This window comes from Aspergillus aculeatinus, assembly GCF_003184765.1.
Source record: "Aspergillus aculeatinus CBS 121060 unplaced genomic scaffold BO66scaffold_40, whole genome shotgun sequence".
Lineage (NCBI taxonomy): Eukaryota > Fungi > Ascomycota > Eurotiomycetes > Eurotiales > Aspergillaceae > Aspergillus > Aspergillus aculeatinus.
This window is the reverse complement of record NW_020291509.1, coordinates 126,448-140,162: the sequence shown is the minus strand read 5'-3', so window position 1 is coordinate 140,162 and position 13,715 is coordinate 126,448. Positions and strand designations below refer to the sequence as shown.

At 53.4% G+C, this 13,715-nt stretch overlaps 6 protein-coding genes across 6 annotated transcripts; 4 read left to right on the top strand and 2 right to left on the bottom strand.

The window, feature by feature from the left end:
• Positions 1-100: 100 nt before the first annotated feature.
• On the bottom strand, positions 101-1,220 carry BO66DRAFT_393634 (uncharacterized protein). Its single transcript, XM_025647803.1, has 4 exons — positions 1,092-1,220; positions 857-970; positions 674-790; positions 101-599 (listed from the first exon to the last, which is right to left on the bottom strand). Exons 1-4 carry the CDS (start codon positions 1,153-1,155, stop codon positions 289-291), a joined length of 606 nt encoding a protein of 201 aa, XP_025501490.1. The 5' UTR covers positions 1,156-1,220; the 3' UTR covers positions 101-288.
• Positions 1,221-2,436: 1,216 nt separating this feature from the next.
• BO66DRAFT_150106 (uncharacterized protein) lies at positions 2,437-3,148 on the bottom strand. The gene has a single exon (XM_025642142.1). The coding sequence runs from the start codon at positions 3,017-3,019 to the stop codon at positions 2,663-2,665; it is 357 nt and encodes a 118-aa protein (XP_025501489.1). The 5' UTR covers positions 3,020-3,148; the 3' UTR covers positions 2,437-2,662.
• Positions 3,149-3,829: 681 nt separating this feature from the next.
• On the top strand, positions 3,830-5,651 carry BO66DRAFT_440864 (translation initiation factor 4B; the record flags this gene model as incomplete). Its single annotated transcript, XM_025651290.1, has 5 exons — positions 3,830-3,860; positions 3,921-3,965; positions 4,095-4,172; positions 4,237-4,527; positions 4,582-5,651. The coding sequence occupies 5 exons, from the start codon at positions 3,830-3,832 to the stop codon at positions 5,649-5,651; spliced, it is 1,515 nt and encodes a 504-aa protein (XP_025501488.1).
• A 1,456-nt stretch (positions 5,652-7,107) lies between these two features.
• On the top strand, positions 7,108-9,011 carry BO66DRAFT_328425 (MFS transporter; the record flags this gene model as incomplete). Its single annotated transcript, XM_025643989.1, has 8 exons — positions 7,108-7,203; positions 7,289-7,309; positions 7,374-7,431; positions 7,490-7,549; positions 7,624-7,909; positions 7,975-8,347; positions 8,408-8,510; positions 8,563-9,011. The coding sequence occupies 8 exons, from the start codon at positions 7,108-7,110 to the stop codon at positions 9,009-9,011; spliced, it is 1,446 nt and encodes a 481-aa protein (XP_025501487.1).
• Positions 9,012-9,325: 314 nt separating this feature from the next.
• Positions 9,326-10,915, top strand: BO66DRAFT_150033 (uncharacterized protein). The gene is made up of 4 exons (XM_025642140.1): positions 9,326-9,668; positions 9,741-10,421; positions 10,497-10,808; positions 10,863-10,915. The coding sequence occupies exons 1-4, from the start codon at positions 9,639-9,641 to the stop codon at positions 10,869-10,871; spliced, it is 1,032 nt and encodes a 343-aa protein (XP_025501486.1). The 5' UTR covers positions 9,326-9,638; the 3' UTR covers positions 10,872-10,915.
• A 128-nt stretch (positions 10,916-11,043) lies between these two features.
• Positions 11,044-13,054, top strand: BO66DRAFT_393630 (pseudouridine synthase family protein). Its single transcript, XM_025647802.1, has 2 exons — positions 11,044-11,448; positions 11,520-13,054. Exons 1-2 carry the CDS (start codon positions 11,206-11,208, stop codon positions 12,987-12,989), a joined length of 1,713 nt encoding a protein of 570 aa, XP_025501485.1. The 5' UTR covers positions 11,044-11,205; the 3' UTR covers positions 12,990-13,054.
• Positions 13,055-13,715: the final 661 nt, after the last annotated feature.

Below are 13,715 nucleotides of genomic sequence, written 5' to 3'. Positions count from 1 at the left end.
GATTCTTGGGTTATACAAGTAGGAACATAGTAGAGTGATGTTATACATGGTGATAACTACTGCGCTTTTGCGGGCCGTAGGTTCACTAGGGCTCGCCTTGGGGGAGCAATCCTTCTATAGAACAATCATCGATGCCAGAATAGCCAAATGGCCGCATGATCTTCGCGGTGCTCCGCATCGGCGTGGCTAAGTCAAGGGTTGCAACAAGCCAGGGAGAAAATGTTAACCCGTAACATTCTATTACACCAAGGCCGTTCGTGGTAGAAATTGACGGGCTGGATTCTCTGGTCACCTGGTGGATGTGTCGGACGAGGACAAATCTGACCCTTGAGATTTGAGTTTCTCCAGCCCTTCAATCTTTTCATCGAGGAGTGCGATCTCGGCCTCGATGCTCAGGAGCTTCTCGCGCAAAATCCCCCTGTAATCATCATCGGAGAGGGACTTGAGCGGAATCCATTTTGAATCGGCGATCCGCTGAAGGATCGGCTTCGATGGAGTGTTGGCCTTTTCTAATTGCCATGTGTCGATCGCATTATAAGTGCTTTGGCCCAGATAGCCTAGTGCCGAAAAGAACACCACTCCTGGAATTAGTCGACCCCCTGACGCCAGGTATTAGTATTGCAGGCAGTTTTCCCTAGCAGTGACCACAGCGAAGAATGATCAATCGACGTACCTAGTAGTCGGGTAACGGTGCCTCCAGCGATGCCCCCTGATAGAGCGCTGACATAAGCGCGTTGCTTAGAATCGGCATTGTTTTCGAAATGATATTTTAAGATGTTCTCTCTCAAGACTGCAGGGGGAAGGCTCAGATCTCTGCTAAAATCAACGCGACACGGAGCCAAGAGGGAACACTTACACCAGAAGCCGCTCCCAGTTGCAGCCCATTGAACACCGCAAGATAGAGAATGGATCACCGGATTAGGAGACCGGATGACACCTGCAACACCTCCATACACCAGTCCAAGAGAGCCTATCGTGGCATGTCAGTGGGCCATCGCGGTTATCGCCATGCTATGCAAGAACATGGATCATGGAATTGATGCGAAAAATGTACAACCGTGGAGGCTTCGCCGGGTTTTAGAGGGACTAACCGCTCAGAGCTCCTGCCTTGACGAGCGGGAAAAACGTAGACTGGCTCTTGTTCTGTTCACTCATCCTGCTCGCTGTCGACATCGAAGTCAAGTTTTACCCTCAGATCTACTTCGTACGTTGGTTAGTTACACCTTCAGGCCGACAATTGCCCAAGTAATCGGTTCATCGCCAGGGAAAACCATAATGGCACACGTGATTTGGGCACGGGATATGCTGCTTTGTCATGTATTTGTGTGCATAATCGCGAATCTGAAAGGCTCTGAACCTTCCATGTCTACACCGGCGCTCAGCAGCAGTTAATTCCTCTTACATACATTCTGTCTGCAGAAATCACCGTCAGTGGCATATACATCCGAAGTCCCATTAATTCAAGGCCGAGAGCGCAACATCAATTATACCGTATAGTAACGAGTAATTGCGGGCGGAGGATGATGTCATCTCAGCGGGTCTCGATATGCCCGCAATCCAAGCGGGTCCAGTTATCAACCTAAAGAACAGAGCTTGACCACTTCTTCCCTTTGTCCTCTATTGCAATTGTCATTTTTTGACTTGTTCTGGCCTGAATGCATAGACCTTACGGTCTGAATGGTTGCCCTGCTGAATATACGCTCGTCTCACTAGCCAGCTGCCTACAAATTTGCTTGGGCCTCACTCAAACCCCAGTGCTATTGCTTGTACTGCGTGTGCGGTAATCGAAGAGAACACACGACAACAGTATGACTGACCGTCTGGACGTTGACGGCAATGCTTCAAAGCATACTTGCTCTTCTTAGCGTTAGCCTAATTGCAACGCATCATTGAAAATATTTCTCCACACAAGTCACAAAATGCTTCAAGACCTTGTATCGGGTAGTCCGTCGCTCGCAAGACTCGGATGCTTGATCTTGCAGTTTCTATCTTTATATCAACACCGTGGCTGACTTGGAGCAACTGTCGCAGGCACCTTTCTAAAGCTAGTCCGTTCTGTCGAGCGAAACGAGTCGCGTACTGCGTAAAGTGCCCACGATTGCACTTGCCAGCAAACATACAATTCTTTCACACACTTAATTAAGTCAGAAGCCTTTTCTTGAGCACTGTGCGCACTGAACTCTTCGGCTGGTTTCGACTGTTTCCCCATGCATATACTCTACGGAGTCAAAGTTCAATTGACCGACTAAGCCGAGAAGTCATTTCAAACTTTTTATATCCTATGGCCGTCAAAAGCACAGTCTGTGTCCATATCTGTGACATTTGCAATCCGACGTCTTTAGGACAATTGGCGAAATTCAGGGCATATGGGTTTGATGATATAATGGCATGTCTAATGGCATGCCTGGATGTGAAGCGAAAAGTGGAAGACGGCTCATGATGCTGACTATACAAAGAGAGCCAACATCCTTTCTTGACCCGCCTTGCGCCGAGTATTGCACAATGACTTGCATTCTGATGTCTCAGCAAACCTTGATGCTAAACCTAACCCATTGCACGACGCTTCTACTAGCCAAGGGTTGAAAGCAGCATACCAGTTTGACCGTCTGATATCTTGAGCAAGCTGATCTTTCATGACAGTCACAAGGGAGCCTGCAATGGTTCATTTTTTGTGTCCAATTGTAAAGATGCAGGCGAGAGGATGCAGCAACCTCAAGTGGCTGCAAGTCACCCGAGATTTAACTTCTCTTTGTTTCACAGCGGGCATGGAACCTTGCTTCCTCGTGCCCAGCCAGCTGAGGGGATAATGGGGCCAGAAGCTGTAACACACAATCATGAAGAATGGCAAGAATGCAGAAGCCTTAACTAATTTTTCTTGTCGGTGAAAGCTGAATAGTCTAATAGAAGTCTTGTCTCCATGCAGTAGTGTTGCGGATGTGTCCGCGGGGAAGAATTGTGTCAAGAAGAAGAATAATTCAAGGCAGCATGGTTCACAAACATTACAGGTGATGTTTAACATCCCCGCAAAAGATTTTTGTTTTTTTGGGGGGGATTGTCTGCATGTCAAATCTGCCGGCTGATATGAGCAGTGAAGATGCGCTCGGCCGGGATGAGGCGTGAAAAGGAAGAGTAAGAAGCGAAGAAAGAAATACCCCTACAGCAAACGACTTAAAGGTATTTGAACCTGTAATAAGAATTGGGAACACATGATTCAAAGAAAAGAAAAGAAAGAATAGAAGAAAAAAAAAACCAAAACTCAAGTGGAGAGTTTCACTTTCACACAGTTTGTCTCTCTCTCCGCAAAAAGAGTCCCAAGCAAAAGAGGGGGCCGGGCTGGGAAAGACTGGAAGGGGAAAAAAGCCCTCGGGAAGCTGGACTGGGACTTACTTGGTTGGGTCGAGCGCCAACAGGCCCAAAAGCCGCACCAACACTTTTTGGAGGCTGACTTTTTTAGTGTCATCACTAAAAATTATCCTCACGGATAAACCTACTTTCCCCTCTGTTCTTCAACTGCGGAGCTTCCTTGCATCCCAACCCACCCATCGTTCATCGTCCTTTGAACGTCATCCTCCGCATTCTCTCAAGACTTCTAATTCGGAAGTCTTCTTCACCCCCATCTAACTCTCGCCTTCAACCCCCGAGACGCGCACAGGAACTCCCTTGGCGCGTTTCCCCGATTCTGAACAACCGCAATCATGGGTTCGTTTGCAACCCCTCTCTGTGGCCCTGCGCGCTGTCGCAACCCACACCTCTCTACCCCTCAAAGATGTCCCTGTTTACTGATGTATCTTTCATATGTTCAGCGCCCGGAAAGCAGAAAGCCCAGAAGATGTCGCTAGGCAACTTCTTGGCTGATGAGTGTAAGTCCGTCGAGATATCCCCATACCCCCGCGGGGATGAACATGACTGATGAGGACTAGCCCTCGGCTCTTGGGCCGATGAGATGGACGACATGCCTTTGCCTGGTAAGTGTTTCTCATTCTGAAATAGTTCTAACGATCTTTGCTAATCGTACGATGATTTACAGCCGGTACGTGGTTTTTGGAGCGCACCCTTAGCCTCATCATGATGGCATCAATTTAATCATTAGCCAGCCCCTTCTTCGACCAGCTTCGGAGGCGACCGCCGCCCTATGGGTCTTTCCTCTTCCGGCTTCGGTAATGGATTTGGTGGTATGGCTTCTCCGCTACAAGATTAGTTCGAGGGATTTCCTAGGCTGACATGATTCGATGAAAGAACGCGAGCGTGGTGGTTACGCCGTCAGAGAGCCTCTCCCTCTTCCTACTCAGCCTCCCTATACCGCCCACGTCGGTAATCTGTCCTTCGATGCGGCTTCTGCCGATATTTCCGATCTCTTTGCCGAATGCGGTGTGACCAACGTCCGTGTTGTGGAGGACAAGTTGACCAAGGCCCCCAAGGGATTCGGATATGTCGAGTTTGAGACTGTCGATGGTCTGAAGAAGGCTCTCGACCTCTCCGGCGCTACTCTTCAGGGAAGAGCGATCCGTGTCAGCATCGCTGAGCCTCGTAGGTGTTGCTACTCTTGGATACTGTTATATGCTGGCTGACAACCGCTTTTAGCCAAGGAGCGCGATGTCAAGGAATTTGACTGGACCCGCAAGGGCCCTCTTCCGGATGCTCCCCAGCGCCGCGTCCCTGAACGCTCCAACTTCGATCGCTCCAACTTCGGCCGCAACATGGATAACATGTCTGATGCAGGCAGTGAGCGCGGCGGTAACAACCGTCGCAGCAACTTCGAGAGCGATGGCAAGTTCCGCGATTTCAACAACTGGGAGCGCAAGGGCCCTCTGTCCCCTCCCGCCCCCGTGAGAGAAGGGCGCCCCCGTAGCAACGAAGGACCTGGTTTCAGACGCAGCTCCCCCGCCTGGGGTGAGGGCCGCTCCCACGAGGGACTCTCTGGTGAGGGACGCTCTCAGGATGGCTCTCGTCCTCCTCGCCGCGAATTCCAAGAACGTCAAGAACGCACGCCCACTGCTGCCGACCTCGACAACGCATGGCGGTCCAGAATGCGCCCCGATCAGCCCAAGGAGTCCAGCAACCCCCCTTCGCCTGCTGCCGCCCCTGCCGCTCCCGCCGCTCCTAGCCGCCCCAAGTTGAACCTCCAGAAACGGACTGTGACTGAGTCTTCGTCCCCGGCTGCCGGCGGCGAGTCCAAGGCCAGCATCTTCGGTGGAGCTAAGCCCATCGACACCGCTGCCCGCGAGAAAGAGGTTGAGGAGCGTCGCCAACTTGCGATCCGCCAAAAGAAGGAGGCTGATGAGAAGGCCAAGGCTGAGAAGGGCGAGAAGCAACGCGCTTCCAAGGAGCAGGGCAAGACCGACAAGCCGGTGTCCACGGCTGACCCCAACGGAAGAGACGTCACCGACACTCCTCAGGGTGGCAAGAACTTCGATATCCTCCGGCAGGCCGGTGAGGAAGAGGGTGCCGAGAAGGCTGAACAGGACCAGGGCGAGGAAACGGCTGCTAAGGGTGCTGAGGCTGCTGCTACCGATGCGGCTGCCAGCAAGACTAACGGCAGCTGGCGGAGCGCCCCCGCTGAGGCCCAGGCTGCAGCCGCCGACGAGGAGGGCTGGAGCACGGTTGGCTCGGGGAGACAGCGCAACAACCGCCGCGGTGGCCGATTCGCATAGATTCATCGATACCCCAGAGCTGTTCATCACTTGACCAAAATATCGCGCTACTACCGCCAGAGCGTCCCAGCTCGCGGCACTGGATCCCTGCCGTGGCCTGGACCTAACAGCAATTCTCCGTGTGCTCTCTTCGAATAGCCGGATTGATTTTGGTTATGTCGGTGGCTAATTTGTTTTGATGACCCGTTGTCTTCACGTCTTTGAACCATTCTCCCCTTCTTTACCCCCCTTCCGATTGTCTGTTCCGGCTAGGCCCACGATCAGGATCTAGTTATTGCTCTCAGTCAAGCATGTCGAAAAGTTTCCTTTTCCCCCTCTTTTTCCAGTTTTCTTCGGTTTTCCTCTGAGCTAGCTATTCCCATGTACGTGGACGAACTGTTATACACCAATGATCATGATGGCTGATGTGAAGGAAGTGAATGTATACGTTAACTGTTTCTGAATCATGGCTTCTCTTTCTCCTAATTTATTCTTGCAACATCGATCGCTCTTTCATTACCGACGAACATTTTACTCCTCTTCTCCTTTCTGTATCGTGTGTTCGGGGGTCCAGGAACGGCGTGTAGGAGTCAGTCGTGTTCTTTTGCTTCGCTGATGAATCCATGACCCTAATTTGACGATCCGAGCAAATCAGTTTGATAGCATGATGAAGAAGATGATGACGACAGTGGAGAGCCATTAAATGACATGCACTGGTGGTTTTCTTGAGCACTGGACCAGAATCTTGTCCAACTCGGACACCAATCTGTGCGTGCCACTGTCCCATCGCGTTCGTGTCGGTGAATTTGTCCACGTATGTTTTTGCCGTCTTCAAATTTGGACATAAGTCATTTGCGTGAGATTAGTGCAATAGTGCCATTATAGAATGATCTAGTCGAGTTTATTCATCACGGGACGTAGGCGACCTTAGTTATCATCTAGATACGCACTATCTCGGCCGGAGCCACCAACGAGCGGTCACGATGATAGAGATAAGGATATCATTAACTACCTACCTACCTAGTAGTTTTAGTTTCCTACTGCACACACCAGTAGACCGAGACAATAGATAGACTCTCCGGATCTCAGCCGATGCCAATCAATCCCGACAGCTCATGCGCTGACGATGCAGCTCTGCGAAATTTTACCTCATCGAGTTTAGAGGCAGAGGGAGAAAAGGGCAAATCCGTCCCATTAGTTCTCCTTTCCCCACAACCGTAGGCCTATAGTTAACTGACTTGTCAGCTCAGCCCACCCTTTTTGCTTTACTTTGCTTTTTGGCTCTTGCTTTGCTTCTTCGAAAGAGAAAAAACCCCTCCTCCTCTGTTCCCCTCGCCGATGTCGCTGAGCTATTTAAACTCCTTAAGACGGCGTTGGGCCACGATGTGCGACTCGGGTACTTGTTCGTGTCGTTGACCCTTTTCCCACTACATACGATCATACTTTATCGCCCCCTCCCGTCGGCAGAACATTCGGTATGGCAGCGACAGACTGCGATTCCCCACCATGGAAGTTGGCCTTTCGCTCTTCCAAGACGTTTGTGACTTGGGTGGTGGCTATTGCTTGTTTTACGGTGAGTGAGGGAGGGGGGAGATAAGGATGGTGTCGCTTTATCTGTTTCCTGGACACGATGCTAATTGCCGTTTCACCGCACGCAGGACGTTTTCATCTATGGCATGGTGCGGTTCTCCGGTGATGAATGCTGGTGACGAGTTGTGTCTAACTGGAACGATCATTTACTAGATCGTGCCCATATTACCGATTGTCTTGAAAACGCGAGTCGCTGTGCCGGATAATGACCGTACGTTTTCCTATGCCTGTATTGGCAGACAAAAGCCCACTGACACAAAGCTTCACAGTACAGCAATGGATGTCGATCATGCTTGCTGCTTTCGGGGGCGGGATTTTCTTTGGTTCTCGTGAGTGATAGCCCTGCACTGCTAGCCGATTGGTATGCTCGGAGAATAGGTCCTGACCAGTCACGACTCACAAGCCATCTTCGGATACTTTGCGGACAGGAGCTCATCGCGCCAGCTTCCGTTCATGATCGGGTTGTTTGCCCTCGGCGGGACGACCGTGGTGTTCTGGTTCGCGAGGTCGTTGTCGTCGCTGGTGATCGCGCGGGCTCTGCAAGGTCTGTCGGCAGCTGTGGTGTGGACTGTCGGCATGGCGCTTGTTGTGGACACGGTGGGCAAGGACCAGGTCGGGGCGGCCATGGGATACGTCTCTATGGCTTTGACAGTTGGGACGGTGTTCGGCCCGTTCATCGGTGGGATCATGTACGTTTCGCGCATTCGTGCTGTCAGGGTTGGAGGAAGATGGTCGCTAACATATCCCCGTGCAGGCTCTCGCGAGTTGGGTACCATTCGGTGTTCCTGCTGGCGATCGCTTTGATCGTGGTGGATGTCAGTCTCCGCCTGGTCATGATCGAGCAGAAGACGGCCGCGAAGTGGCTTCCGTCAAAGACGGAAGAATCCAGCGGTTTGCTGGGTAAGAGCACCGGTTACGGCGCTTTCAGTGAACAGGACAGTGCAAGCTCGCTGTGTCCGCCTGACGATGTGCTCGTTGAACCACCGGTCGAGGATGGCAGTGAGCCCGACTCGAGCGGGAAAGAGACGTCCGTACCGGGCATTGTTCGGCTGATATGCTCTGGTAAATTGATGGTTGTGTTGATGGCGACTGTCGTCGATGCCATCTTGTACTCCTCATTCGACACGGTCCGTGGTTACTGCAATCCTCTTACATCCATCTTCTTGCAGCAACTGATCGTGGTTCAGGTCCTTCCACTCTATGTCATGAAGACATTCGACTGGGGCCCGATGGGCATAGGCCTGTGCTTCCTGCCCTTGTTCGCACCGTCCTTCGCGTCCCCTTGGATCGGTACGTCTATCCACTTCCAAACCTGGCTTCGACTAACCTTGAGTTCACACAGGTGATGCCGTCGACCGCCTCGGAGCCTTACAAATTGCCTTCCTAGGCTTTTTACTCGACTGTCCAACCTTTCTCCTCTTCCAGTTCGTCACTGAGAACACGGTCCAGCACCAGATCCTGCTAGTCGTCTTCCTCTTTCTGGCTGGAGCCGCGTCAACCCTACAGATGGTCTCGTTGATGGTTGAGGTGGGACGAGTCACGGAGCGATATGAGCGAGAATATCCAGGCATTTTCGGCCACCAGGGAGGCACTGCGCAAGCATACGGGCTGTTTAACGTGGCATGGTCCGGTGGGCAGGTGCTTGGGCCTCTGATGGCGGGTCTTCTGGTTGATCAGGCTGGGTGGGCGACCATGGTGTCGACGTTTGGAGTGATGAGTGGAGCGATTGCAGTAGTAATTGCGCTCTCGGATCGGAAGGTAATGAGAGGGCTATGCGGAAGAAGAAGCTGAGGTATGGGACTCGATGATACATATAGATGAGACTGTATGTCATGATTCCGGGGGAAACGATCAGATTTCTGGGGTCCTGGTCCGGGTCAGATTCCGATGGCATTGCGAGTTTACTCGGGGTGAGTGAGGAGATAGTGACATATACACGGAGTTGCGAGGCTAGCGTTCTGTCACTTGTTTGTTACTTGTGAACGACGTAAATCTTTTTATCTCCTTCCTCTCAGCTGTCATTACCCCCTTCCCTTGAGAGTCATCGTATTCTGCAGAGCATTGCTATTTCGCGAACTACTTCTCACATCTCCGGTGTTTGGTGCTTCGCATGAGATCCTGTCTGGTTTCAGTTTACTTTCACCACTGTCGGCTCCCACATCAACTTGTTGTCATCCTACACCCCGCAACCCCGAGAAAGGAGCGGAAAGGTATATTTGAGAGAAGCAACTCAGGGAGAGGCGAGAAGAGACACAACCGATCTCACAGATACTCTCTACAACAAGTGAGTCCAGCTCACCTTCCAAAGCATGAGTTCTCCCTCAGTTTCTCATCCTGTTCCTGCTCCTTCGACTCTCCACGAGGGTGTCAACGACGCTTCACAGGAAAGCCACCCTCTTCCAGCAATCTACCAGCAAAATGAGTACACGCGATCCTATGCCCCCGATTGTAAGCATGCAACACCCAGATTCACTTTCCCCGGAGGCTATGAGTTCACTCCTGACCGCTATTGGTGAATAGACATGTCCGCGCCAGGATACCGTGTCCAAGCTCGCCGCGGCGGTGGATTCTGAAAACGCCGTTCTCGTGCGTGGCACGCCAGCCACCGGGAAAACGGTCCTGTGCCGATTGCTCCGGGAATACTACCTCGACCACAATCGCAACGTGTATCTCCTCCCTGTCTGGGGGCGCCAAGAAGCACCCCCGGGATCCCCTTGGACTCAGTTCGGCTGGCGCCTGCGACAACGAGATCCTGAGTTCGATCCGACATGGGCATCGGTTCCTGCCAAGACGGTGATTCTTATCGACGAGGCTCAGGGTTCCTACCGCGACATGAACTTCTGGGATACGGTCATCAAGGACGTGCAATCTGGGCTTCGCCTGGGAGATATCAAGATCTGCCTTTTCGAATACTATGGACACCCTGTGACCGGCGTGGATTGGAGGGACCTGGACTATGCATATACTCCGACGACGTTTGGCATCGCGTCGCATATCGCACTGGCCCCTCGACCTGGCCTGTATTCGGTTAAAATCGGCATGTTTTACACCGAAGACGAATTTCGTGAAGTTGTGGTACTTCGGGCGGCACGGGGGTTCGATGACGAGTTCATGATTGATCGCGCGGCGATGGATTACTTGTATAAGCTGACAAGTGCGCATCTCGGGATGGTGGCCGCCATGGTCGATATCCTTTTCAATGTATGTACTGTACTGTACCAGGACGTGAACGGATTCGGTTTTATGCTTGCTTCTTGCAAATTGATTTGAGTATAGGCGCATTGCGATCTTATTAAACAAGGAAAGATCCACACGATCACAATGGACCACGTGCTGGAAGTCTTGAAGGATGAGAGTCAATTCTTCAGGTCTATCGAGAGCCATGGGGCTTTTCGCTCATTTCCTTCCCACTCCGCGTTGACGTCCAAGGCTCTTGATGTACTGGGCCAGATCTTAGCCAAAGGAAGCATATCGTTTGACTTCGACGATGCGGCAATGTGGATGTGCTACAGGCGGGGCTGGGTTCACCGGACAATTGAGGAATATACATCTGAGGATGTTGTTCCTGCCGTCGCGCCTACTCGAAATGTAAGTTCCTACACACATGATACCTTGGCTACATCAGAATTGACTCGATCTTAGGTGGGTTGACTGGGTTATCGGCCGTAGGCGGAGGTGTTGGAAAGGAAACTCGGAGGTCAATAGAAAGGTTTACCGTAGTGTTTTATTTGATAGATTCCGATAACTCAAAATCCACTTGTTTTCCCCTTTCCCGCACCACCAAAATTTCCTGCGGGACTTGAGTTAATTTTTTCTTTTGCCAATTTTCGCCGCCGCAGAGCTTATCTCTTTCATCGTAAACCCCACCACTACTCACCCTCCTTTCTTCCTCTTGTCCTGTCATCCCCGCCAGTCGTCGACCTTGGCTCCCTCACCTCGCGTTCTTGCATACCTGCTGCGACGAGGCCTGGTCCCGACGTCCAGCATGGCCGTTGTCCCCGTCGACACGACCCTCCAAGTGCCGCCTCCGGACCCGGTCCAGGAACCCCCGGAGGTGGCCGTGACTCCCTGCGACCCCTGGCCGGCCCCCTACTATTTTGAAGGCGGACTGCGCCGCGTGAAGCCCTACCACTACACCTACAACACCTACTGCAAGGAGCGCTGGCGCGGGCGGGAGTTGCTGGACATCTTCCTGTCGGAGTTCCGCGATCGACCGGCCGAATACTACGTACGGTGACCCTTCCCTCCACTCCCCTCCATTCCCTCATCCAACTAACATAAAATCTCGCATGGGGACAGAAAAAAGCCCTCGAAACCGGCCTCGTCTGCGTCAACGGCAAACCAGGCACGCCGCACACGGTCGTCAAGAACGGCGAGATCATCTCGCACACGCTGCACCGGCACGAGCCGCCCGTGACGGGCAAGGAGATCGGGATCATCCACGAGGACGACGACCTGATCGTGATCGACAAGCCGGCCGGCGTGCCCGTGCACTCGGCGGGCCGGTACCACTACAACTCGGTGCTGGAGATCCTGCGGTCCCAGCGGCACCCGGACTGGGTGCCGCGGCCCTGCAACCGCCTGGACCGGCTGACCTCGGGCGTCATGTTCCTGGGGAAGCACCCCAAGGCGGCGGAGATGATGTGCGAGAAGCTCAAGGCGCGCACCTTGCAAAAGGAGTACGTGGCGCGCGTGAAGGGCCGGTTCCCCGACGGGGTGGTCGTGTGCGATCAGCCCATCATGTCGGTGAGTCCCAAGGTCGGGCTGAACCGCGTGCGCGCCACGGGGAAGGAGGCCAAGACGAAGTTCCGCCGGTTGGCGTACATCCCTCCGTCCGCTGCTGCAGCGGGATCGGGGGATGGTGATGCAGCGGGAGAGGTTGGATGGCCGGCAAGGACGGGGGTAGCGACGCCGCCCCCGATCTACGCGAACGAAGAAGAAGGCTACAGCATCGTGCACTGCCTGCCGCTGACGGGCCGCACGCACCAGATCCGCGTGCACCTGCAGTTCCTGGGGCATCCGATCTCCAACGACCCGATCTACAGCAATCGCAAAGTCTTCGGCCCGGACCTGGGCAAGAACGAGACCTCCGACGAGCGCGACCAGGAGCTGATCGCCCGCCTGTCGAACCTGGGCAAGACCGAGACCGTCGCCGAGGCCGCTAGCACAAGCACAAAGCCCGACAGCAGCGAAAACAGCTACCGCACGCATCTCACCGCCGCGCCGCTCGTGCCCCCCGGCACCGACGCCTCGGTCGTCGAGGAGATCATGTCCCGCGAGCACGAGGCCGCCGTCGAGCGCTACCACAAGCGCAAGGGCGAGCGCCTGTCCGGCGAGCGCTGCCCCGTCTGCGACACCGAGCTGTACACCGACCCCAGCCCCGAGGAGCTGGGCATCTTCCTGCATGCGGCCGCGTACGCCGACAAGAGCGGCCCCGACGGCTGGAAGTACACCAGCCAGATGCCGAGCTGGGGCCTGCCCCCCGTCGGCGTGGACGGCCCCCGCGCGATGCCGGACTGGGTCGATGTCCCCGAGGACGAGGAGATTGTGATCGGGTATGGCACGGTGCCGGAGCTCGGTGGGGATGGGGATGGCGATGATAACCCAAAGAATCATGCGGAGAGGCGAGGAGGAGGCATCCCGGCGCTGGTCCAGGGGGTCGGGTTGGTGGATATCTCGGCGGAGAGGCAGGCGCATGAAGCTGCTGCTGCTGCTGCCGCCGCCGCCGCTAGTGCGGAGACTGGTGTTGGAGCGCAAGCCACAGCATAGATTTTGTTTTTGGTACATAGATCCGCGATGATATCACAATAGAAGTTCAGTCTACTTCTTTCCGTTTTACTCCCTCAGCAAGAATCTGGATTCCCTGCATTACTGGGTCAACTCACTCCAGCATCAACGGTAGAGCAACACACATCACTAGACCTTGGGATATCTCTACAACATCAAACGAGTGTCTACCACATCCCCACAGAGAAACGGCAACAACACCAGGAAACAACACTACAGCCCCTACACTACTCCCTACACCCAATCTCCCCCCAAGAAAGACAAATAATTCCCAGACCAGCAGCACCAGCCAAGCCACGCGCATCGCATTGACATATCTTTATCTTGCTTTAAAATCGCTCTGCATCAAGCCAAGCAGCCCCCCCCCACACTTAGAAGAAACAAGCCATTACCCGGAATTCTCGATAAATAGAAACGACAAGCACAGCCTAGCGTTCCCATCCACAAGACAAAGCATCATATCATCACCTCATGACAAAGGTCAAGTCCCCAGATGATCTGATACCCGCGATCCCGGTGAAGGCTTGCTTTCCCCGTTTGGATTTTTTTATATTTCAAAAGGTGGTGTATTCATGGAGATGATATTGGTATTCATGGTCTTTTTTCCTCATCGATCATGTAAGTGCTTGATTTTTTAACTCTGATTGTTCGGGATGAGGGTTGGAGTGGGGGCACAGAGAGAGGTAGGTTCGGGAGCGGCAGGTTTGG